A 26,291-nucleotide genomic window follows, 5' to 3' on the forward strand; every position below is an offset into this window, starting at 1 on the left:
ATGACAGAGGGGGCAATCTATTGGAAAAGACAGGATGAAATGGGATTAATTGAAAAAATAGAAAGATTTGCCTTGGTAAGAAAAATGCTTCATCATATGAAACAGGATTAAAGAAGGAGATAAATGATAGTAACCATCTGAGTGAAAGAGAAGGAGAAAAAGGGAGAAGAGGGACCTCATGGAAGATGGCCTTAATTTTTGAGCAAAATGTTCGGAAAAGTTTTCAGCTTGGATAACGTTTAGAAAAATGATTGTGGAGAGCAGGATAGTGAGATAAGAAGGTAAAGTAAGATTGTCTAGAATTAGTGAGAACAAAGTTGAAATTATATGAAACTTGTAATGGATCTAGTCAGAACAGTTGTGATTTTCTCCAATTCTATTTTTGTAACATGTCTAAGAATAAAAGTGATGAATTTTTATTTTAAAAAGCCATTCAAGGTTAAGGATTGTCATGGTATTTTGAGACACCCTGTTTTCTAGAGCTATACTGTGCTTTTCTTTTTGCCTCTGGCAAAATCACATAATTATTTTTATTGCTTTGACCAGCACCAGGTTTTTCTGACCTTAGATAAGCAATAGATACAAGCTCAGACAAGTTCCAATCATGAAGCTCTGCCCTGAATCAAACTTGCCACATTGTTGCTGTTCATTTCCATTGTTCCCTCTTTGTCAGGGCCACAGCTCACTCAGTAGCCATATGTATAAATATTGAGATTGGTCTATACTTAAGTAGGGAGAATTAATAGATGTGTTGAAGTTCCTAGTGTGAATCTCAAAGGAAAAGAGGTGATGAATGATGAAAGTAGAGTGAGAACATGGAATTGGCAATGGGATTATTACAAGGAGTATTACAACTCCTCTGCCTCAAACCAATGAGCTGAATCAAATGAAGAAAAGTGAAGTCAACTCAAAAAGTTGACCAGAAAGGATGGAGAGCCAGATTTCAATAATTGTTATTTATCCTTCATTTTCATCTATTGAGATTATCATAAGATTTCTATTAGTTTTGTTACTGATATGGTCAATTATGCTAATAGTTTTCCTTATATTAAATCAGCCCTGCCTTCCTGGTATAAATTCCACTTGTATTGTTTTGCTGATAAGTTGTTGTAATCTTTGCTAATACTTTATTTAAAAATTTTTATATCAATATTTTTTAGGGAGATACATCTGCAATTTTCTTTCTCTATTTTGATTCTTCTTACTTTAGGTATCAGCACCATATTTGTCATTCTTCATTTTCAGAGGACCAATGACATTAAGAATTCTATCTTGACTTGTGAGTGAATTGGATTTAAGTGAGACATCCTCACTGTCTCTATCAGAGTTATGGGAGTTCAGTGACTAGTAATGGCCCAGGATGTTTCTTGTAATCACTAGTCTTTGAAGTGATGAGGAGTTACAAAACTGAGCCTCACAAATGACCATGTGTCTCCCATATCATAATGTATTTGCCTCATCCCTATAGCATTCATTGGAACTGAGAGTAGTATTTGTACAAGTTCTCTCAAACTCCATCTTAAATTTCACTAGCTGATCAGTCTATTTTGGCAGCCTAAATCCAACCATGATACTGTTTGGAATGCAGGGTCTAATTATTCCCCAGTAGGTTGGTCATGGAGTCTTGCAAGCAGTGGGAAGAATTAACATAGATATAATCTATAAAATATCTTTCTTTTAAGAACTTCACCCCTCCTTTGCTTCTCCAGTTTCCCTATGAGGAGCTGACTATAGTGGGAATTCATGATTATTATTCCTGTGTAACTTCCTATTTTAGCCAAATGAATAGTGACCAAAAAAATGATCTCTGTATGGAGAATATAAATGAATAAATAAATTCATATTTTTTTATTTCCTATTTCTTATTTCCTATATATTCTTATTTCAAAAAACAATTCTCGAGGCTTTGGAATTCTGCTGTAGAAAGAGGTTTCTTGTTGGCTTCAGAGTCATCAGAAACTATTTTTCTTTCTTTTTTTTTTAAATAGCTTTTTATTTACAAGTTATATGCATGGGTAATTTTACAGCATTGACAATTGTCAAACCTTTTTGTTCCAATTTTCCCCCTCCTTCCCCCCACCCCCTCCCCTAGATGGCAGGATGTTAAATATATTATGTTAATAATATGTCAAATATTTTATTTTTTAAATTTTAGTTTAATTTTATTTAATAATAACTTTGTATTGACAGAATCCATGCCAGGGTAATTTTTTTACAACATTATCCCTTGCACTCGCTTATGTTTCGTTTTTTCCCCTCCCTTCCTCCACCCCGCCCCCCAAGATGGCAAGCAGTCCTATATATGTTAAATATGTTGCAGTATATCCTAGATACAATACATATTTGCAGAACCGAACAGTTCTCCTGTTGCACAGGGAGAATTGGATTCAGAAGGTAAAAATAACTCGGGAAGAAAATCAAAAATGCAAATAGTTCACATTCGTTTCCCAGTGTTCCTTCTTTGGGTGTAGCTGTTTCTGTCCATCATTTATCCATTGAAACTCAGTTAGGTCTCTTTGTCATAGAAATCCACTTCCATCTGAATACATCCTCATACAATATCGTTGTCGAAGTGTATAATGATCTCCTGGTTCTGCTCATCTCACTTAGCATCAGTCCATGTAGGTCTCTCCAAGCCTCTCTGTATTCATCCTGCTAGTCATTCCTTACAGAGCAATAATATTCCATAACATTCATATACCACAATTTACCCAGCCATTCTCCAATTGATGGGCATCCATTCATTTTCCAGTTTCTAGCCACTACAAACAGGGCTGCTACAAACATTTTGGCACATATAGGTCCCTTTCCCTTTTTTAGTATCTCTTTAGGGTATAAGCCCAATAGAAACACTGCTGGATCAAAGGGTATGCACAGTTTGATAACTTTTTGGGCATAATTCCAGATTGCTTTCCAGAATGGTTGGATTCGTTCACAACTCCACCAACAATGCATCAGTGTCTCCGTTTTCCCGCATCCCCTCCAACATTCATCATTATTTTTTCCTGTCATCTTAGCCAATCTGACAGGTGTGTAGTGATATCTCAGAGTTGTCTTAATTTGCATTTCTCTGATCAATAGTGATTTGGAACACTCTTTCATGTGAGTGGTAATAGTTTCAATTTCATCATCTGAAAATTGTCTGTTCATATCCTTTGTATGTCAAATATTTTAGAAAATAAATTAAATACAAAATAAGTATACATGTTCAAACCATTATTTTGCTGTACAAAAAAAATCGGACTCTGAAATATTGTATAGTTAGTCTGTGAAAGAAATCAAAAATGCAGGCGGGCAAAAATATAGGGATTGGGAATTCAATGTAATGGTCCTTAGTCATCTCCCAGAGTTTTTTTGCTGGGTGTAGCTGGTTCAGTTCATTATTGCTCCATTAGAACTGTTTTGGTTCATCTCATTGCTGAAGATGGCCAGGTCCATCAGAACTGATCATCATATAGTATTGTTGTTGAAACATATAATGATCTCTTGGTCCTGCTTATTTCACTGAGCATCAGTTTGTGTAAGTCTCTCCAAACCTTTCCATATTATTCATATACCACAATTTATTTAGCCATTCTCCAATTGATGGGCATCTACTCAGCAGAAACTATTTTTCTAATGCATCTTTAGTCTTCTAAGTGAACTTCTCTTGCAATTTTCCCAGTTCCTCAGTGCAGTGGCCCTTCCTTGCTCTTTGTGGAAGAAATTATATTCCAAGGGGAAGTAATGGAATAAATCTGAGGCATTTTCATTTTCTCTGCATTCTTCTCAGTCTTTGATGTGATGCAAGAAAACCTTTGGGTTGGAGATTGTGTTTCAGAACATTGAAGATCTGTTAGATACTGGCAATTTTATGTTGCAAAGTTCTTAAAAGGTAAGAGTTCTATTTTTTATTTCTGAGTGGGCTGGTCAATTTACTTTTAGAAATCCTATTATGCTGACACTCCAATTCTGCAAAATTGCCATCAACTGCCTTCTCCAGTACCTGCCTTGGACTAATTGATCTTCATCAATGGGAGATTATTCTAATTATACCTAGCAAATTCTATTGCTTTCAGGTTGACAAAGAGCTTTACAAATATTTCATTTTATCTTTATGACCATTCTGGGAGATTGATACAATTTTGATCCCAGTGACTTTCCATAACTAGTAAGTATCTGAAGGCTATATTTGAATTCAAGTCTTTCTGATTCTACATATTAGCTGTTTCACTGAGTAGATTCTCCACATCCCATCAGAAATCCTGACTTAGAATACCCTTAGTGTAATATGTTGCCCTCCAATCTCTCCACATTATTTATTTACATTGCCTTTCTACCTTTTCAACCACAATTCTATCTTGCCTCAGTTACCACACCAAACCTTAATTAATAGCATTCTGGCCTTAATCAAGTAAAGTTGAGGTTTGGTGTTGTTTCAAAATGACACTCATAGGTGTTTAGTAGTTAACAAAAAAAGTTTATTTACCTATCACTTAGAAAGGGTAGTAATTAAACAAGGATACTGAATCATGTAGCTTTGGTTGATGTGTTCCTCTTCCTTCCATATGGAAACCTGTCAGGTCAACAAAGCAAGTCTGAAGGCCCTTGATTTCACTTAAGTGGATCTAATCCATGATAGGTACATGGAAACCTTGGTACATCGTGGTTTTATAACATGAAATGACAGACCACAAGGTCCTGAAAGCCTCAGATATATCTGAAGCAGCTAGGTGTTATGGTGGATAGAATGCTCACCCTGGAGTCAGAAAGAACTCACTGCAAATCCAGCCTCACACACTTAATAGCCAAAATGGGGATCTATAAAATAAATATCAATTGGGGATAATAATGGTGCCAATAACTTCTAGAGTTGCTATGAGGATCAAATAAGATAAAACATGTAAAGTCATGGTATCACTTTCCCTGCTGTTATGGTGGTCTTCAAGAATGAAGGACAAACATCATATTTGGAATGTTGATGCAAATTTAGGGGAATTACAGGAATAGAGAAGAGCTCAATTTGTAATACTGAACTTCTGGGTGTGTTGGGAATCTGTCATTCACTAAACTGTAAACATTCCCTCCATTTGGTTACAGCATTACAAAAGTTCTGAAAGTGGCATCATGGAATTCTGGGTCATCCAAGGGGGCTGGCTAGGATCAACTGAGAAGAGGAATTGGAAAAATTGTAGCTGAGGAATAAATAAGCCTTCATGTTGACTGGCTGAAGTATAGGTATTGATTAATAAACATCAGGCAATTATTGACATTAGACAGAAACAATGAATTTCCAAAATGGGACTAACTTCTGACAAACAAAAATAGGGAAACTCTTAACTGGGGAATTTTCTCTCACACCCACTCCCCTTCTTTCCATTTGCTTTCAACAAGAACTTCTCTTAAATCACACAATCTTATAGCCCAACAGCCTAACTCACAAAGCAAGGATTACTACTGATATAAAATGGAGTTGGTTGATTAATTAATTTCACATTTTGAATCTCTCTACTTACATTACCATCTTAGTTCAGAATGGTACCTCTTGTTTGATGTATATAACAGAATCATAATTGCTTTTCTTGTTTTGAATCTCAATTTTTTAATCCATCCCCCCAAAAGCAGCAAAGTAATATTACTGAAATATGGATCTCTGACCATGTCTTTCTCCTGCTCATTAGTATCAGTGACGCTCTATTGCTTATAAGATAAAATACAAACTACACAACTCTATGTAAATAATGACAACTCATAATGTTTTGGAAGTCCTTTATATATCTCAATAACCCCATAAGGTGTAGGTACAATTATTGTTCCCTTTTTGCAGATATGGAAACCAAGATTCTAAAGGTCATCTAAGATCTTGCTGCAACCAATTCCTGCCTGTTCTCCATTATACCATGTTGTCTCTCAAAATCTAGTTCTCTCATATCTTCACAGAACTATTGCATGTAATTCCAATTTATAGGTTCCATATATCATTCAAACAGACCTACATATTAATTTACAATCTCATATATGGTTATGATTTATAGGGCAAAGTATTTGATTTGATGTCAAAATATCAAGTTTGAATTTTGACTCTTCTGTTTTATTACTTGTATGATCTTGGGAAAGCCAGTTAACACTTCTTTCCAGATTCAGTTAAAATTCTACAAGCATTTTGTTAGACATAAATAAGGCATATAAAGCTAAAAATCAAATATTCCCTGAGCCCATGGAGCTTATAGTCTATTGGAAAGAAGCAACATGAACATAGCAAATTAAATAAAAGTACATACAAAATTTTTCAGGGGAGTATACAGATCTAATATAAAGGGCATGTGTTAAGTTGAATACTGAAGATTACAATAGAGGGGTAAGATAGATTTGGATGAGTATGGGAAGAATAATGGGTTTGACTAGATGTTTTTTAAGGTCATCCAACTCTAACTCTGTGATCCTATGATCCTTTCCCCAGGTTATCTTTCAATCTTGGAATGCACTTCTGCCTATGATTCTTATTCTAAGTTTATATCAAATAACACATTTTGTGAAAAGCCTTTGCAGACCCATCTAGTTGTCAGTACTTCCTACTTCCACAAACAATATTTTTATTTACTCAATCTGGGTAAAAGTATACTCACAGTAGAATATAAGTTTCTTGAGGGAAGGAACAGTTTTTCATTTTGTTTTTGTATCCCCACCCAGTATATAGAACAATGCTTCATACATAATAGTCATTTCATAAATTCTTGTGTAATTGAATTCAATGTAGAATAATATTCAAAACAGACTAGACCAGATAAGTCAGCTTCACATGTGAATCTGCAATTGCATAATGTTTTAATCACTATGTGATTCTCTATTTCAAGAATCTAATCTCCTGAAAAATCAATCCTAGTTGATAATTCTTCTTAATACTGTCCAATAAACAGCATCTTCAGATATATTAGAACCCCTCAGTCATGAGCCATAATCTAGAGCAGTTCTGGGAAAGGAAATTTACTTCAAATTGAACACAAGATATTACCTTTTTCATTAAAAGTCTGCTACATTCTCACTGGATCTGAATTTCATGACCTACACAAAGCAGGTTTAGCAAAAGAATTTCACTGGGAGATAAGTGGAAAAATTTAAATAATGTAGACCATTAGGAACAAAGCCCAATTGCCCATCTTGTTTCCAAAATGGAATTTTAAAAATTTTAGTTGGTGGACTGAGGAAGGTTAAATTTTTTTTTCTTTTTTTTTTTTTTTTTTTGAAAAAAAATTTTTAAAATAACTTTTTATTGATAGAACTCATGCCAGGGTAATTTTTTTACAACAATATCCCTTGCATTCACTTCTGTTCCGATTTTTCCCCTCCCTCCCTCCACCCCCTCCCCCAGATGGCAAGCGATTGCTTTACATGTTGAATAGGTTACAGTATATCCTGGATACAATATACATGTGCAGAGGAAGGTTAAATTAAAAAAAAAAAAAAAAAAAAAAAAGCAGGGAAAAATTTAAATTCTAAACCAAAATCGTTCTATTCATTATCGTCACACTTGGATTGAATGGGTTAGAATTAACCACTCTAAACTCCGGAGCCCTAGGAACTACTGATCAAATTTACCTTACTGAGCAAGGGGAGGCTGCGTCCTAGCCCAAGAAAAAAGGAGGAAGGAGAAGCAGAGCTTTTAAGGCTTGTACGAGGAAGGCGTGTAGGAGAGGCAGAAGAGGAGGAGTTTATGGTTTAGAAATGAACCACTGCAGGGAGGCAGAGCGGGTGCCAAAATAAAAACCAGGACTATGGGGGAAAAAACCCTGGACGTCGAAGTGGCAACCGAAGTCCCAGCCCCTAGTCTTGGGTGCCGAGACCAGTCCCACGACCGACCTGGCTATGTCAGATCCTGGTTTAACATGGTATTTAAGACGCTAAGGTGAGTTTACTCGCTCCCTTCTCCCGGGTCAGCCACCAGCTCTGGTTCCTGGGCAAGCCTCGGGACCTCCCTGGAAGACTTCTCCGTATAACTTGTTTTCACTCTATAATTTCTGCCTGTATTAGTGAAGTATTCTGGGGTTGTTGGGAGGGGTTACTGATTGGAGTCTGTAAAAGAACCAGTCTCTAGCATGTCAGAGCTGATCTTCCTTGAAGAGGAGAATCTAATAAACCGAAAAGTGGAACCTATAATATTTTGACTTGATGCCCAGCAGTAAAGGCAAGATAGAGACCAAAACAAGCTAAGAACAATTAGGGAGTAATTCCTTATTGGCAAATTATTGGTTTGGGAGGGAAAAGAGTCCTTCAAGTTTTGTTCATACTACTATTAGCCTTAACCTCAGAAATGTGTCTGGGACAGGGTTGCTTCAAAGTTATTCCACTGTGGCTCAATAAATTTAAGTGACTTTGTCACCTCTGGATTCTACTGCCTATCTGTTTGGCATTAAACACATTGTTAAACTCTTCACAACCTTTATGTTCTTCCTAGTTTGGCAAAATTGGCTTTCTTGCTATTTCTCCTATGACATCCTGACTTCCATTTAAGTCAACTTTTACCAACTGCTGCGTATTCTATCTTCTGCAACATTCCCGGATTTCTTCCCCCTTTTCTCAACTTTTATGAAGTTTGTCATTGAGAGGAACAGATGGAAACAATTATAGGTTCACCCTGAAACACAAGGCTAACAGTTTGTGTTGAACACACCCAATGTATGAGAAGGTTAAGCATAAGTAGAGGGTGAGTTAGACATTTAGATTGTTTAGTTTGCTGATATGTTTTTAATGCTTTATCTTGAAGGGAGTGCTCTATCTTATTGTTGCAGATATAATTATGCTAAACCGATTGAATTTTTTTTTTGTTTTGAGTCAAGTAAATATGTATTTATTAAACACTTACCCCAGGTGCACTGTGCTAAGTACAGTCTAATTGGGAAGAGAACAGCCAAAAATATGAGAAAGGAATATTAAAAGTTATTGACAGTATCAAAGAATGAAGGTGTAAAGAAAAATGAGGACTCAGGAAAGACTACTCAATTTGACAATTAAGAGATAATTAGTAACTTTGGAGAGAATAATTTACATTGAATGATAAAATCTAAAGGCACATTGTAGAGTTAAGCTAAGAATGAGGATTGGGGTACCAATTACAGATAGTTTTTTTTTTTTTTTAAGAGTTTAGCCAGAAGGAACTGGAAAATGAGTGAAGGCTCGTCACTTAGGAAATGGCTTGAATAAGTTATGGTTTATGAATGTAATGGAATATTATTGTTCTATAAGAAATGATCACCAGGGTGATTTCAGAAAAGCCTGAAAAGATTTACATGAACTGATGCTAAGTGAAGTAAGTAGAACCAAGAGAACATTATACACAGTAGCAAGATTATGTGATGATCAATCCTGATGGAGATGGTTCTTTTCAACAGTAAGGCGATTCAGGTCAGTCCCAATGTTCTTGTGATGAAGAGAGCCATCTGTATTCAGAAAGAGGACTATGGAGATTGAACGTGGATCACAACACAATATTTTCACATTTTTTGTTGTTTTCTTGCTTTTTCACTTTTTTTCTTTTTAATCTTATTTTTTTTTTGTGCAGCATGATAAATATGTAATTATGTGTAGAAGAATTGTGCATGTTTAACCTAAATTGGATTATTTGCTGTCTAGAGGAAGGGGAAAATAGGGAAGGAAGAAGAAAAATTTGGAGCACAAAATTTTGCAAGAGTGAATGTTGAAAACTATCTTTGCATGTACTTTGAAAATAAAAAAAAAATATTTTTTTTAAAAAAGCATAACCAGAAAGCAGGAGATAAAATATGAATACCAGTTATGGATGGATCAAAGGGAGGATGGGGAAACATGAGCATTTTATAAAGATGCTGGTGGTAGGCAGTAGGTAAGCATGTAGCCGACAAAGAAAGACTGAAGATTATTGAGAGAGTAGGGATGATGGAGAAGGCAAACTGTTGGGACTAGATGAGATGGAATGGTATGGACAGGTGAAAGAGATAATGGTCAAAAGCATTTGAGTGATGTGAGGTGAAGAGGAAGGTGAAAATAAAAGAGTTCTTAATAAGTGGTTGAAGTGTTTTCTGTAAAAAAAATGAAACAAACTTCTTAGCTGATGAGGGAAAAAGGGATCTATGAGAGTTTTAAGGAAGAATAAAAAGATTTGGAAAAGTTGTAGTGAGAAGGATAGTCAATTTAGGAGATCTAAAGTGACTCACTAAAGTGAGGGCACATTTGAGAGCATATAAAAATTTGTAGTAATCTGTCAGCAGATGCAATGTTCGGGCTAGCTTTCTGAAGGACCTCGGGATCAGCCCGAGTCCTTGGTCTTAGTCCTTGGTCTTCACTTGGAGGAGTGAAGGAGGCAGGACAGCCACCACGAGACTGGTCCAAGATGGAAAGTCTCATTTCCAGTCTTTCTCAGCCCCCTTATATACTTTAGTACCATTACACCATTGTAGCATACTGAATATGTGTGAACTAGAGAACCATTATACATCACCATACTAAGTACTGAGTATATATGTGAACTAGAGAACCACCATCTCATCAATTTCACTGAGTTAACATCTTGTTTCAAGTATACTTCCCCAGAGTTCCAGCCCTCTACAATCAGAGTTCATGATTTTTTTCCCCACCTTCTTTCAGAAGTACATGAATAGAAAAGAAGGCAATGAATGATTATTACAAGTCTGCAAAATTGGCAAAAGAATAAGTGGACAATTTGGAAGGTTAGTGTGTTTGAGGGAATATCAATATGTATATTTAAATCCTCTCTTATAAAGGCAGAAGTAGAGGAGGAAGGATATGCTGTGAGCCAGACACTAAATTCATTAGCAAAAGAAGAGTTGAAGTTGGTACTACTGGAATCTTGATTGAATGGAAAATATATGGATTGAGTGAACCTTAAAAGAGGAATAGTTACTGAGTGACAGTGGTAGAAAGGAAAGCCTGGAAGTGTCAATGGGGAGTAAAGAATAATTCATCCCTTCTGCCTCTAGCAGTTATTCATAAATGAGTGAAAATGTAATCAGAGATGGAAAGGGGAGCCTGGGAAGTTTGGTTACTGGGAGAATCTCATTCACTTAAAGAAAGTGAAAAATGTATATTTCAGTCTTAATCTAGAATTCAGTTTCCTCACTGGAAGTGAGAAGTGTTTTTTCATCAGGGATCCTTTGTAATTGACTCATTGCTTTGATCAAAATTACTAAGTCTCTTTACACAGTTGATCATCCTTACAATATTGCTGTCACTGTGTACAGTATTTTCCTATTTCTGCTCACTTCACTGTGCATCACTTCATATAAATCTTCCCACGTTTTTCCAAAACCATACTATTCATCATTTCTTATAGCACAACAGTATTCCATCATACCACTGTACCATAATATGGTTAGCTATTACTCAATTGATTGGACTCCTTTCAATTTTCAACTTTTTGCCACCATAAAAAGAAATGCTAAAAATATTTTTGTACAAATGTGTGCTTCCCCCCTTTCTTTGATCTCATTGGGATACTAACTTAATTGTGGAATTGCTGAGTCAAAGGATATGCAATTTCTTTTTTTTAAATGATAGCTTTTTATTTTCAAAATATATGCAAAGATAATTTTCAACATTCACACTTGCAAAACCTTGCATTTCAGTTTTTCTCCCTCCTTTCCCCTTATCTCTCTCCTAGAGAGCAAGTGATCCAATATAGGTTTAACATTAGCAATTCTTCTATATATATTTCCACACAAGAAAAATCAGATCAAAAAGAAAAAAAATGACAAAAAACAAAAAGCATGCAAACAACAAAAAAGTGAAAATAGTATGTTATGATCTACATTCAATCCCCACAGTCCTCTTTGTGGATGCAGATGGCTCTCTCCTTCACAAGTCTATTGGAATTGGCCTGAATCACCTTATTGTTGAAAAGAACCATGTCCATCAGGATTGGTCATCACATTCTCTTCTTGTTACCATGTACAATGTTCTCTTGCTTCTACTTAGTTCACTTAACACCAATTCATTCAAGTCTGTCCAGGCCTTTCTGAAATTATCCTGCTGATCATTTCTTGTAGAATAATTATATTCCATAACATATATATACCATAACTTATTCAGCTATTCTGCAACACAGTTTCCAATTCCTTGCCACTACAAAAAATGCTGCTACAAAACATTTTTGCATAGGAGGGTTCTTAGGATATGCAATTTCTATTTTACCTTCTGGTTCTGATAATAATGGGGCAATTTTCTTTGATCATTTACTGACTCTTCCTTTCAGTTTGAATTCAGGTAGTCCAGCAATTTGAAAATCATCTTTTTTTTTTTTTTTTTTTTTTTTTTGATATTTTCCAGGTCAATTGTTTTTTCAACAAGATTTTCATATTTTCTTCTATTTTTTATTAATTGACTTTATTTTTTTTTTCTTGATGTGTCATTAGCTTCCACTTGCCCAATTCTAATTTTTAAGGAATTATTTTCTTTAGTTAGCTTTTTTTTTCTTTAGTTATCTCTTTTCCCATTTAGGCAATTAAGTTTTCAAAGTATTATTTTCTTCTATTTTTGTGCCTCATTTACCAAACTGTTAATTGTCTTTTCGTAATTTCTTTTCTCACTCTCATTTACCAATTTTTTCCTTTACTACTCTTATTTGATTTTTTTAAAAAGAAGCATTCTGGGTTAAATGACTTTCCCAGGGTTACACAGCTTATAATATCTGAGACCAAATTTAAACTCATGTCTTCCTGAATCCAGGGCTGATGCTCTATTTACTATAGTACCTAGCTGCCCCTCTTATTTGATTTTAAATATTTTTTGATTCTTCCAAGAATTCTTGTTTGGCATGTGTCTATCCCAGTTTTTTTCTTTGATGGTTTGCTTGTGTTTATTTTAATTAACATTGTCTTTTTCTGATTTTGTATCTTGATCTTTTCAATCACTTTAGTATTTTTAGATGGTAAGAATTTTTAATTTTATTTACTCATTTCCCCTGCCTATTTCTTGATTGCTAGACTTTGTTCCTAGCATGGGAGTCTGGGGGAGAGACACTATCTTAATTCAGCCTTCAGCTTTTTGGCATTTCTGTTGCCTCTGCTCCTATTTTACAGATTTTTTTCCTTCAGACCTGTAAGTTATTGTATGCTTGAAGAATGTCTGACCCTGACTTTTTGTTGAGTTTGCCACTCCAGAATTCAGTTTGAGGCATTATTTCAAAAAAATTTGGAGGGCAATGTTGGGAGAGCTTGACTGAGTGCTACTCTGTTCCACCATCTTATCTCCATCCATCAAACAGTGATCTGGGAATGTTGGAGTAGTAGAATAATGATGAAAATAATTCCTCTATGAACTTGATTGAATAAGATGTGTTTTAAAAATTTGTTAATTGTTGGGCTCCCTTTTGTACACACATTTTCAAATAGTTGTCCTTTTCCCTCCTCAATGTAATTCTTTTATTTGTCTTCAAATTTTTTTTTCTGGAGGGCTTCTGATTCCTGACTCCTCTTGTAGAATTGTAGCCCTATTTTCATTCTTTCCTTTTTTCTTTCTTCTTTCTTTCCCTTTTCCTTTCTTTCTACCTTTCCCCCCTTTCCTTCCTTTGTTTCTTCTGTCCCTCTTTCTCCTTTTTATTTATTTTATCCTATTTATCCTACTTATTTTTCTTATGAATACTTTGAAATATACTTTTTTTGGTGGTGGTGGGGGAGGTGAGATAATTTGGGTTAAATGATTTGCCCTTAGTTACACAGCTAGTGTCAACTGTCAAAACCATATTTGAACTCAGGTCCTCCTGATTTCAGGGCCAGTACTCTTATCTACTGCACCAATTATCTGCCTCTTGAAATACATTTTTCCAAAATACATGTCAGATTATATCAGAGTTTCTTCTCTTCTTTCCCAAACTCTAAGAGGAAGTGATTAGTTCTCCACACAGTTTTTTTTTTTTTTTTTTTTAATAATATTGTTGTATAGAATATTTTCTTCTTGGTTCTTTTAAAAATTAAAATGATCTTTAAAATAAAACTAAAAAATTATGGTCTATTCAGCAATAATTCCATGATTCCATGATTCTATATTCTGGAAATAAATCTTTTTATTTTCACATTTTGATTTCTTTCACCATAATCAACCTTTTGTAAATTAACAAAAGAGATAACATACTAAAGGCAAAACCTACAATATAGTTAGGTAAGATAGGGGAAAATTGCTAACTTTTGAAGCAAAACCAGTAGTTATTCCAAATCTGCCCCTCCTTTTATCCTTATCTCCTTTGACATCCTGTCATGATGTAGTTGAAGTCTGAAAGGACTACTCTGGGAAAGCAGAATCTTTCCCCTGCTTTTCCTTTAATATCTCTGTACCCATTATGTTAAAGTACTACCTCCTTATTAGCATCTAATTAAGATTCATTCCTTTTAACATTCTCCACATTTCCCCCCTCAACTCCCAGTTCCTAGATTTGGTGAGTATCAAAGGGTAATATTTTCTTAGTTATAATGTCAGCTGTGACTTTCATCATTAGTCCCTATAATTTAAATGTGACAAAGTGAATGTAGGCATGAGAATTTGTAAACTTTGTATGCTTTGTATTTTTGGTAGATCCTTTTCACACTCTGGACCAAGACTCAGAAGAAAGGTAGTCTCTCTCTATGAAAGCTCTGTTATCAAATCCTTAAAAGAATGCTTTTCCCCAGCCATTATGGAAAAGATTATTTTCCTTAATTTTTGTAAGTATTAACATTTTATGAGTTTGACTGTGATAGTAATAGCAAAAAAAGTAATTATGTATATTTTTCTGAATATATAATAGAGCATTTGTGAAGTGACAGATATTTCTTCCTTATTTAAAGTGGACTGTTTCAACTTCATGTAATTAAAATGATCAGTTTTATTTCCTATAATCTTCTGTCTTGATCGACACTCTTCCACAAGAGGTATATCTTTCTATGTTTTCTTAGTTTACTTTTGATACTTTATGATTAAATCATGTACCCATTTTGACCTTTTCTTGTCAAGAGGTTGTTCATCTATACCTAGTTTCTGCCAAACTACTTTCTAGTTTTCCCAGTAATTTTTGTCAAATAGTGAGTCCCAAAGCTAGGATCTTTGTACATAGTACTTTAGATTACTATAGTCACATTACTACTGTATATTGTGTACCTAATCTACTCCACTGATCCATCATCCAGTTTCTTAGCTAATAGCAGGTTGTTTTCATGATTACCACTTTATAATGTAAATTGAAATTAGATACTGCTGCATTGCCTCACTTCACATTTTTTTTTTTTGATTCCTTTGATATTCTTGACTTTTGTGTTCTTCCAGATGTATTTTGTCTTTTTTTTCTAGCTCTATAAAATAATTATTTTTGATTTGATTGATATGGCACTGAATAAGAAAATTAACTTAAAGTTAATTGTCTTTTTTATTATACTGGCTTAGTTTATCCAGGAGTAACACATATTTTCTTCAGTTTTTTAGATCTGTATTTATTTGCATTTTGTAGTTGTGTTCATAAGAGTCACTCGGTTTGTCTAGGCAAGTAGACTTTCAAGTAGTTTATGCTGTCTGCAGTTATTATTTTTTAAAACATTTTATTTTTCCACAATTATCTGTTAAAACAATTTTAAATATTAATTTTTTTCTGTTCTAAATTCTACTTTTTTCTTTCTTCCTCTTCCTCTTCCACTTCCTTCCTCTTCAAGATAATAAACAGTCTGATATAGGTTATACATGTTCTGCAGCTTTTTTAAGTGGAATATTGCTGTCCATCTTTTCCTGTTGAATTTTGTTGGTAGTTTATAGAAATGTTGATTTAGTTGTTTTTATGTCCTGAAACTTTGCTGAGATTGTTAATTATTTCAACTATTTTTAGTTGACAGTGCAATTTTGTAAGTATAATATTATATCATCTGTAAAGAGTTATAATTTTGATTTCTTTTTGCTTATTTTTATTTCTTCAAATTCTTTTTCTTGTCATTATTATAACTAGAATTTCTAGTATAATATTTAATAATAATAGTAATAATGGACATTCTTGTTTTACCTTTGATCTTATTGGCAAGTTTTTCCCGATTACAGCATGTTTTTCTTTAGTTTTGGATAGATTACTACTTCCTGTTTTAATATAGCTCATTTTATTGCTATGCTTTCTAGTATATTTTTTTAAAAATAGGAATTAGTATTGCATTTGGCAAAAGCTTTTTCTGTGTCTTTTGATTTAATCATATGCTTTTTGTTGTTGATAGGATCAATTATTCTTTCAAATTTTCTAATGTTGAACCAGCTCTGTGTTCCTCTGCTTATTGTATATTGTTTTTGTGATATATAACTAATTTCCTTTCTAGTATTTTATTTGAAAATTTTCCATTGATATTCACTAGGGACTAATTTCCCTTCTCTATTTTTACTTTCCCTGGTTTAGGTATCAAAATCATATTTGCCTCTTGAAAGGAATTTAATAGAATTCTATTTTTAAACATACTTTATTTGGTATTGGTATCAAATGTTCTTTACATGTTTGGGAGAATTCATTTGTGAATTTATCTAGTTCTGCAGATTTTTTTCTTAGGGAATTCATTGATAGCTTGTTCAATTTATTTTTTAAAAATATATTATTTAAGTATTCTTTTTCTTCTTCTGTTAATCTGGGCAATTAACATTTTTTCTAAATATTCACCCCTCTCAGTTAGAGTGTCAGATTTATTTAACTATGATTGGGCACCATAACTGCTAATAATTGCCTTACTTTCATCTTCATTTGTTATGTATTCATCTTTTTCACTTTTGATATCATTAATTTGTTCTCTTATTTCTTCTTTAAAAAACAAAATTAATAATTGTTATTTATATTTTTGTTTTCTCTATCCTTACAAAACCAACTTATAGTTTTATTTATTAGCTCACTGTTTCTTTTTACTTTCAGTTTTATTACTCCTTTCTTTGATTTTTGAGATATTCATTTTGATGTTTAATTGGATATTTGTATTTTGTCCTTTAAAAAATTTTTTTTTAATTAACATTTTTTGGTTCCTTTCCTAATATTTAAAATTTCATTTCCAATTCATTGATCTGCTTTTTCTCTTTCTCTTTTTAATTGATGTATCTTTTTTAGAAATTTAATTTTGCTGTTTTTACTCTGCCATCTTTGTTCCTCCTTTAACAATTATTTTCTTGGGAATTAAATACAGTAGCATAAATACAGAAAACATGTTCACATTGACGAGAGATCATTTAGTTCATAATAAAAAGATACATTTTAATAACTGATTTGTATTTCTAGGGAAAGCTCCATTTCTAGTGGATTCAAAGAAACCAGAATCTTGGATTCCACACACTGTTAATTTTTATATTAAACCTGAAAATGGAATATCTTTGGATGTCTGGTAAGTGTAGTGATGTGAAGAATATTTTTAGGTACATTTTAATGTAAAAGGGATAGGGAAGAAGCACAAGGAGCTTATCTTCATTCAATGTGGTGGAAAGAAAGCACAGATGTAGAAAAAATTGTGAGTGGCCATAGTATATGTTGAATATTTCTCTCTATGTATGAAATCTTTGGCAATCTTCTTAGGTTAGGGTTTGGGGAGCATATGAGCAGATAGTGAGGCAAATGGGGCCATTGAATCATAACTTAAGAGCAACAAAATTTAGTAATGCTTACTAAGTACAAAGTTTTCTAAGTGTTAGAAATATATCCTGGCATACTCTGACGTACTGAGTGAATTTAAGTAAACCATTTCACTTATTTGACCTTTAGTTTTCTTATTCATAATATGAGAATATGTGATTAGGTGACTTGTAATGTCCTTTCCAATGCTAAGATCTTATGATTTTATAAACCTTATTAAAGCAGAAGCTACATTAATTTATTTTTATCTTGCATTAATCTCAAATTCTGTTTGAGTAAATTTCTATTCTCTGCTTTTTAATGGTATTTTATCTGTTTTTATTTTTTATTTATTTTTTGCTGAGGCATTTGGGGTTAAATGACTTGCCCAGGGTCATACAGCCAACAAGTATTAAGTGTCTGAGGCCAGATTTAAACTCAGGTTCTCCTGATTTCAGGGCTGGTGCACTATCTACTATACCAACTAGTTGCCTCCTCCATTTTTATTTTTATGATGTGTCTTTGATATGCTTTTCAGCTTTCTGGATTTTTACATCAAGCTCTAGTGTTTTTTCCTCAGTCTTCCTTATAAATCTTTTAAAAAATAGCTTTTTATTTTCAAAATGCAAAGACAGTATTCATCATTCACCCTTGCAAAACCTTGTGTTCCAAATTTTTTTCCCTCCCTCCCACCCTCTCTCCTAGGCAACAAGTAATCCAATATAGGTTAAACATTGGCAATTCTTATATATATATATATTTCCATTCAAGAAAAATCATATCAAAATGGAAAAAAATGAGGAAGAAAGCAAAAAAGCAAGCAAACAACAAAAAAGGTGAAAATACTATGTTGTGATCCACATTCAGTCCCCACAGCCTTCTTTTTGGGTACAGATGGCTGTCTCCATCATAGATCTATTGGAATTGGCCTAAATCACCTCATTGTTGAAAAAAGCCAAGTCCATAAGAAAACTCTAGAGTTTTTAAGACTCTGCCATGCCTTTTCAGTAAAATGAGGTTCAGAGAGGCAATGTTTGGATAATACTAGGAAACCTCAAACTTAGTTTTATATTACAATTGACTTAATTCATTACTCTATATAAATAGGTATTCAATTAATGTTAAATTATTTTTTTTCTGTAAAACCTAGGCTCTCTTTACATTCTCTCAATATTTTCTTTGATATAGCCATGTTATCATTTCAGTTTTCACTTTCCATTTGTTTCTTCATAGCGATAGATGTAAGTAATTAAAAGGGCTACAGAGGATGGTGGAAGAAAGAGGAGAAATAAATTATTTGAAAAGGCTGGAGAGGGAAGTATACATACAAATACTCATTGTCTCTTTGCTTTTCAGGCATATTGTCCCAAAAAGCAGGGGAAAAGAAGCTAAAGGGAAGGACCGAAGCTGATACAAGGTAGCTCTTCAAGATGGCAACCCAATTATAGTTTATCTCCATGGTAGTGCAGAAAACAGGCCAGTATCCTGCCCTAAAATAGCATTAAAAAATAATTTCAACTCTGAGAAAAGTAAGAAGTCACTATTGTTTTAGCTGGGGTGCATTTTAAACTCTGTAAATGTATCCTGTCATGCTACCTTTTCCTGATGAAATCTGAAAGTATACTCTTGGGAAATTATTGAATTTTATGAAAGAGAACAGAAAAAAACCATGAATATGGGAGACTTCACTGTTGCAATGTGGAAGGAACAAAGAATAGAATTTCTGGATTTGCAAAGTGATATTTTGTTTTAAATTTGAGGGTTATTTTACAGAGTGGATCCATACTTTTGAAAAGATGATTCAATTTTAAGAAGATATAGGTCATATGAAATGAACATAATAAACTTTTAAGCCAACATACTTTAATTGAGTATCTATACCATATAAAACAGCACCAAGCATTGATTGAGCAGCTACTATGTGCTACGCACTAAGTTAATTGCTAGGAATACAAAGACAAAAGTGAAAATCTGCTGTACTGTAGGAGCTTACTTTGATGGAGGAGCCAATATGTGTGAACATAGTTATATACAAGATACATAGGAATAAAAAAATAAGATAACCTTAGGGGAAAAGTACTAGCGGCTATAGGGAACCAGGAAAGGACTTCTACAGTAAGTGGTGCTTGAGTTGAATCTTGAAAAAACACTATATGCTAGGAAGTGGAAGTGAGAGTTAATACCATTCCAGAGAAGGAGAACAGATAGTACCAGTAGATAGGGAGTGACTAATGATTACAGGAAAAAAGATGATTGTGAGGCAACTGCTTAAAGATTATGGGTTATTATTATTTAGTCATATCTGACTCTTTGTTGACCCCATTTGAGTTTTCCTAGCAGAGATACTGCAGTGGTTTATGATTGGTTCCTTCAGATCATTTTATAGATGAGGAAACTTAGGAAAACAGTGTTAAGCGACTTGCCTAGAGTCACACAGATGGTAAGCATTTGAGTCCAGATTTGAGCTCAGTAGATAAGTCTTCTTGACATTCTATCTATTATGCTATCTAACTGCTCCAAAGAATATGGAAGAAGATGGGAATTAAGTGGACATATAGAGGAGTTGATATTGGTGATGAGAAAAGTCACCCTTTCATCAGAGGAATTAATGGGGGATCAATAGAGCGATTACGAGATGGAAAGAAGAAGCCCAATGCAAATAATTACATCCTTAGTTTAGAAGAAGTAGTATGGGAAATAGGATAGAAAATCAGTTCAGGAGTAAAGGATTACTTTTCTGAAATGAGAGATCAGCTGAGATTAAATACTGTAAATTTTTGGTGGACCTAGTCAACTTCCTAACATATAAATCTTCTTGTATTGTTTATCAGTATACAAGCAGAAATAGAGGATGCAGATAACCAGGAGTAATCCAGGATTGGGAATCAGCAATATATAAGGGGTGTTAGGACAAGGGAAAAAGAAATTTGAGGCTAAGCAATATTTTAGATTTAAAATGGCTTACTAAGAATTCAAAATTACAAATTTAGCAGGAATAATCTTAGATGGAGGTTGGCAAGATGAAGGGGATGGTACAATAAAGGAACAAGGGATTTGAAAGGAAAAAATATCATAGAACTAAAATGGTTCACTAAAATGTAATTAGTAAGAAGAGGACAACATAGTTAAAGCAAAAGTAAAGACTTGGGAAAGAAATGAAAGGTATAGTGAACATGAATGAAGAAAAGATTTAATAGAAGAAATATGGCATTAAGAGATGGATTGATGGAAGACTATAAACAAAGAGCCCTATAATGTCTTTTTAAAAAATATTTTATTTTATTTTATAATAACTTTTTATTGACAGAATCCATGCCAGGATAATTTTTTTTACAATCCTATAATGTCTTGATACTGAAAATGGACGTATGGGTGATGGCAGGATCAGGGATGTGGCCATCTTTGTAGCTGAGGTGAAGTAGAAAAGTACAGTAAATTTGAAGGGCAGGGAAATTTGAATGAAAATGAAGATTCTGGGTCAGGCAGTAAATTCTTTGAGAAAAGTGGGAGGATGTCTTAGAAGCTTTTAGACAATAGGCACCAAGACAAATGCTGATGGAAACACTGCACAATCCACATCACTTCTACTGGTCCTCTGAATAATGGTTGGATTTTATGGGAATTAGTATTGAGTTTCTAACACTGATTTCATGTTTATATGCTATTTAAATGTTTGAATGTTCTATTTTTTTTTCAATAGAGTTGCAACAAATGCTGCAAAAACATTGGAAGAAAGAGGTAATTTAAAAGTGGGTTAAAACTATGATTTTAAATGACAAAAAATTTTAAAGTCTGCTTATTGATTGAAACACTCAAATTACAAAATGCTTGTTATGAATAAAAAGATATTTTAATTGTTTAAACCAGAGATAGATAAATATTTAGTTTTAATTTTCTTTTATAATCAATATAAAACAATAGCTGCTGCCCTAATATATGAAATTCAGAAAGGAATCTTGGTGGGAAAAATTAAATTATTTTAGAAAAGGCACTCTTTGGAAAGCACTAGTTTCTTTAATGAATTAACAAAGAGATTGTAAAGACAACTTCTGATGTCTTTCCTGACAAAAATACTCTAATCTTCATCTGACTAGGCAGAAACAATAAAGCATTTTCAAATAATATATCCACTATCCTCTTTTTATAAAACAGTTTATTAATCAAGTAATTCAGATGAAAGTGAAGAATTTTTCTTAATTACTTCGATACCTGACCTAACAGAAAACCTTAATTCTTTTCCTTTTCTTTTTGTATATTTTTTCATTTTTAGAATAAGCAAGTTATAAGAAAATGATCTCTTATCAGGATTTAAACATTTTTTGGTTCAGTTTATATATTCAATCTAATCTCCTATACCTTCTATGTATAGTTATATACTATATAATGCTTCCTACAATAAAAATATTATAGATCATAGAACAAATATATGCAAAGTATATAGTGAATATTTTTGATTGATAGGTTGCATATATTGATATAGATTCCAATATTCTCCATCACTGAAGGATTAGACTTAATTATATTTATGATTCTCTATTTAGGAAGGATGTAATATGGATTAATGCATGAGAAATCTTTTTTTTAACAATGCATTTTGAAGTAAAGAGAGCTTTCTAGTTAATCCTAAATTAAAAAAAATCCAGCCAATCATAATTCTATTATTAACTTCAATTAATACCATTTCTTGAGCATATTGATTAAGGAGACTTTAGCTATAATTGTAGATATATGGGTATAGTTCTCTTTGAAGGATATTCAAAGTAATATTCTTTGGTTAGCCTGGTCATTGTATTAGCATGATATTGCATAGGACATAAAGCTTCTTACTGAAAATGTATTTGCAAATGTTATTGAATTTTGGAGAAGCAGATTAACAAAGACAAAAGTTTAGTACTGGAAACAGTGTAATTAATTTTAAATAACAAGGTAGGTTTAGAAGACTTAGTAAATCACTTAGTTTCTTTGGGCAATCTGATGAAACCTATGGAGCTCTTCTCAGAATGTTTTTAAATGTGTAAAATAAATTATGTAGCATTACAGAGGAAACCAATTATATGTAAATATAATACTGAAATATTTAAGAAAAAATAAGTTTACATACCCCAAATTTAAAAACCCACAAATTAATAAAATAATTTAAAAAAAACCTGGACTTGATAATCCCTAAACTGCCTTCCAGTTCTGTTTTCTAAATTGACTAATAGGGATTTAGATTTATGGTTCATTCTTACAGTGAGATTTTCACTTCCCCTCTTTAACCCCTTTGTATTGCTTTGATATAATAAGGCCCTTTAGAGAATAGTAGTGTGGATCTGGGGGAAGATAAGATTTTAGTTAAGAAATAATAGGATGAAATTAGATTGGGATAAGCATGTTAGATGTGTTAATGATTTCTTTTTGATCCTAAAAGGATTCCTAGTGGATGCAATGGTCCTAGAAGCTCCATTTACCAACATTCATGATGCATCTATCAACTATTCCTTATTAAAGGTAAGAAATAAAATGTATCTTCATATTTATATTAAAGTATTGAAAAAAAACACAAAGTTCTTCAACAGTATAATCATTTGTGTTTTTGAGGTTTTATTAATTGGCAGTTTTTCTGAAATTCAGTAGTGGGTTTGTGATGTCTTGAATTATGGCTTTAATAATCTTTTTCTAAAACATTAGGAGTATTAGTTTCAGAGTTTTTATCCAGTTTGTGAGATCTGAGTGTTGTCATGGCAATAACAGAATCAGCCCATAAATTAAAAAAAGAAAAGAATTTCTGCAGGATGGATGTTCAACAAGCTTGAATTCTTTGTTTTTCAATTTTTATTTATTTTATATTCAGATAAAACCAATGTGGATCTTAAGTATTTAAATTTGCAGGTCAGAGTTTTCTCCCTTTTCTTGATAGAAAAACAAACGTCATATTTCTCTAGATGAGTGGATCTCTTCCACTTTCACTTTGCATTTATTAAAGACATTCCCTAAATCCTAAATTTATTTTGGAAATTTTGAGGGAGGTTATACCCACTTTAAAATAAGATTCTAGGTAGAATTGACAAGTTCATATTACAAAAGAGAGAAAGTGAAAATAGAGAGACACTACTACTTCAGAGCATAGATAATGAGATATGTAGCTTGCTTTTCAGGAGGGAGGTTATGGGCATTCCACTTTTAGACAGTATTTGCTTGTTTGGCTATATGTGTTCTATGTAAAAATTTGGGGGATTTTGGGTAACCACTGAAAAGTGACAGTGATGTGAAAAAAAGAATATCATTTAAATGTTTTTGTTTTTTTAATAAAATGAAGCCAGTTTACCTAGCACTTGATTTTGTCTTATCCTGTGCTATGATGATAATTGATGTTTGTGATGACTTCAAACTATCAAAAAAAATAAATTGCACTATTTGGTTTATATGTATTTTAAATATTATTCCTTGGGAATTATCATACATCTATGATGCCTATTACCCACCACTATACTTAAATAACCACAATGTTCTATTCTTTAACTTCTGACTAAGAATATTTATGGGAGAAGTATAGTGTACTACTCTATTAGTACTTTTAGTTATGAGTAGGTTCTTCAAATCACCAGAGTTTACAAATAATGAAATTTCTGTCATAGTAAACATTAATTTTTCTTTTCTTAAAATAGGTGTACCATAAATTTCCAGGATTTGTACGTTTGTTTCTGGATGCATTGACAGTAGACGAAATTGTCTTTCCTAATGATGAAAAGTAAGAGTGATATATTTTCTTTATTTCTTATGCTTGCCATAGCACTTTTTGAAGTAAGTTTTTATTTTTTATTGATGTCTATTTTTACATCATTATAGTTTTACTTGCATCTCTTTTTCCCTTTTCCTTCTTGGGGAACCATCCCATAAACATATTAATTTTTTAAATTGCAAGGCTTTTAAAAAGGAAAAAAAAAAGCAAGAGGAAAAAAATCAGAATAACCAATCTAATCTTTGAAGGTTGAAAACATGTTCAGTGGGCAATACCTTACTTTCATAAATTTCTAAAAAAATTTCTTAAATCTTAAAAATTAAATATCTTAAATAAATAAAGAGCCCTCTTTTCTTATTTCTTCTTTTGGGTGTTGCTTGAAATTTGTAATTTTGCAATGTTTGCTTTTGATTTTTTTGTGTGAAATTATAATTTACATTTACATTTTTCTAGTCATTGGGTATGTTATTTTCTTGGCTTTGCTAACTTAGGTGATTTTTCCATGATTCATCAAAAATTTCTACAGCACAGTAATATTCCATTCTATTTATATATCATAATTTGTTTAATTATTCCCCAATTGATGGTTATTTTGCTCTCTTTTCAAAAGTTTGCTCACAAAAATGTATGCTATAAATATATTGTTGTATATGCATGCCTTCTTCTAATCAATTGGGATTTAAGATCAGTAATGGAATCTCTATGTCAAAGAGTATAAACATTTTGGTTATTTTGTATAATTTCAAACTGCTTTACAGATGATTTAAAATTCATAACTCCACCAACATTGCATTAGTGTGTTATTATCACACAACCCTTCTAATATTGATTATTGGCATTTTTTGTTAACTTTGCAATTTTACAAGCAAAACTTTAGAATTGTTTTGATTTTCATTTTTCTTATTAGTGATTCAGAGAATTTTTTCACATGGTTGTTAATTTTTATAATTCTTATTTTGAGAACAATATGTTTATAGTCTTTCCCCTCTTATTTATTGGAGACTATTTGTCATACACACTAGTATACATGTATTTTCATTGTATCTATATCTGAAACACCAAAATCTTTTTAGAGAAATATGATACAAAAATTTTCACCCCATTCATTCAACCACTTGACCTTCTTGTCCTAGCTACTTAATTTTGTGCAGAAGACTTTCAGTTTCATGCAACCAAAGTTATCTAATCATTTATAATTGCTTCTGTCCCCTCTTTAATTAAAAATAATCCCCTGCCCATAGCTGTAAGAAGTATAGAATATACTTCTCTTCTAATTATTTTTATCATATGATCTTTAATAATATAATATACATTTATTGTGAAATATGATAGAAGGTGTTGATCTAAGATTAATTCCTGCCAGACTGCTTTTTAGTGGGCTGTAATTAGGGAATAAATGATAGTATGGATTACTCTCCTGAGAGATGAGAATTTTGAATCCTATTTGTCAAAAATCAAGTCAACATGTATTATGCACCTTCTATATGTTTGAAACTATGTTATGTGTAGGAGGATTTGAAATCACTGTTTCATCAAAAATATATAATCTGAACTTAAATACAAAGAAATCATTTCCATATAAATAGCAAAACACAAAAAGAATTGTATATCAAATAGTGAATCTGCATTTCATGTCATTTATTTTTAAAGAAAGTATGTTTCGATATTACTTTTTTTGTTAATTTTTTCTGAGGCAATTGGGGTTAAGTGACTTGCCCACAGTCACACAGCTAGGAAATATTTAGTGTCTGAGACCAGATTACTCCTGACTACAGGGCCAGTGCTCTATCCTCTGTACCATCTAGCTACCCTCTGATGTTACTTTTAAAACAATTATTGTCATCTTTATTTTCTTCCATTCTCTTCTGTGCATTTACAAATATTTTAATGATTTTATTTATTTATTTTTGGTATTGCTACTCCTCCTTTTCTTCACACTCCTTAAACTAAAAATCAAAAGAAAGAGAATAAAATGTAACAATTAAACATAGTCAAGCAAAAATTTTTGTAACTTTCTATGCCTTT

General features: G+C 32.6%; 1 protein-coding gene across 1 annotated transcript; it reads left to right on the plus strand.

Annotated features, from left to right (window-relative positions):
- On the plus strand, nt 1-24,279 carry LOC127546696 (protein ABHD12B-like). The gene is given in 8 exon segments (XM_051973681.1): nt 1-75; nt 7,668-7,882; nt 14,536-14,663; nt 17,219-17,321; nt 18,902-19,074; nt 21,248-21,283; nt 22,956-23,035; nt 24,193-24,279. Coding segments are annotated over 8 exon segments (897 nt in total).
- The last annotated feature ends 2,012 nt before the right edge of the window (nt 24,280-26,291 follow it).

This window comes from Antechinus flavipes, chromosome 2 (assembly GCF_016432865.1).
Source record: "Antechinus flavipes isolate AdamAnt ecotype Samford, QLD, Australia chromosome 2, AdamAnt_v2, whole genome shotgun sequence".
Lineage (NCBI taxonomy): Eukaryota > Metazoa > Chordata > Mammalia > Dasyuromorphia > Dasyuridae > Antechinus > Antechinus flavipes.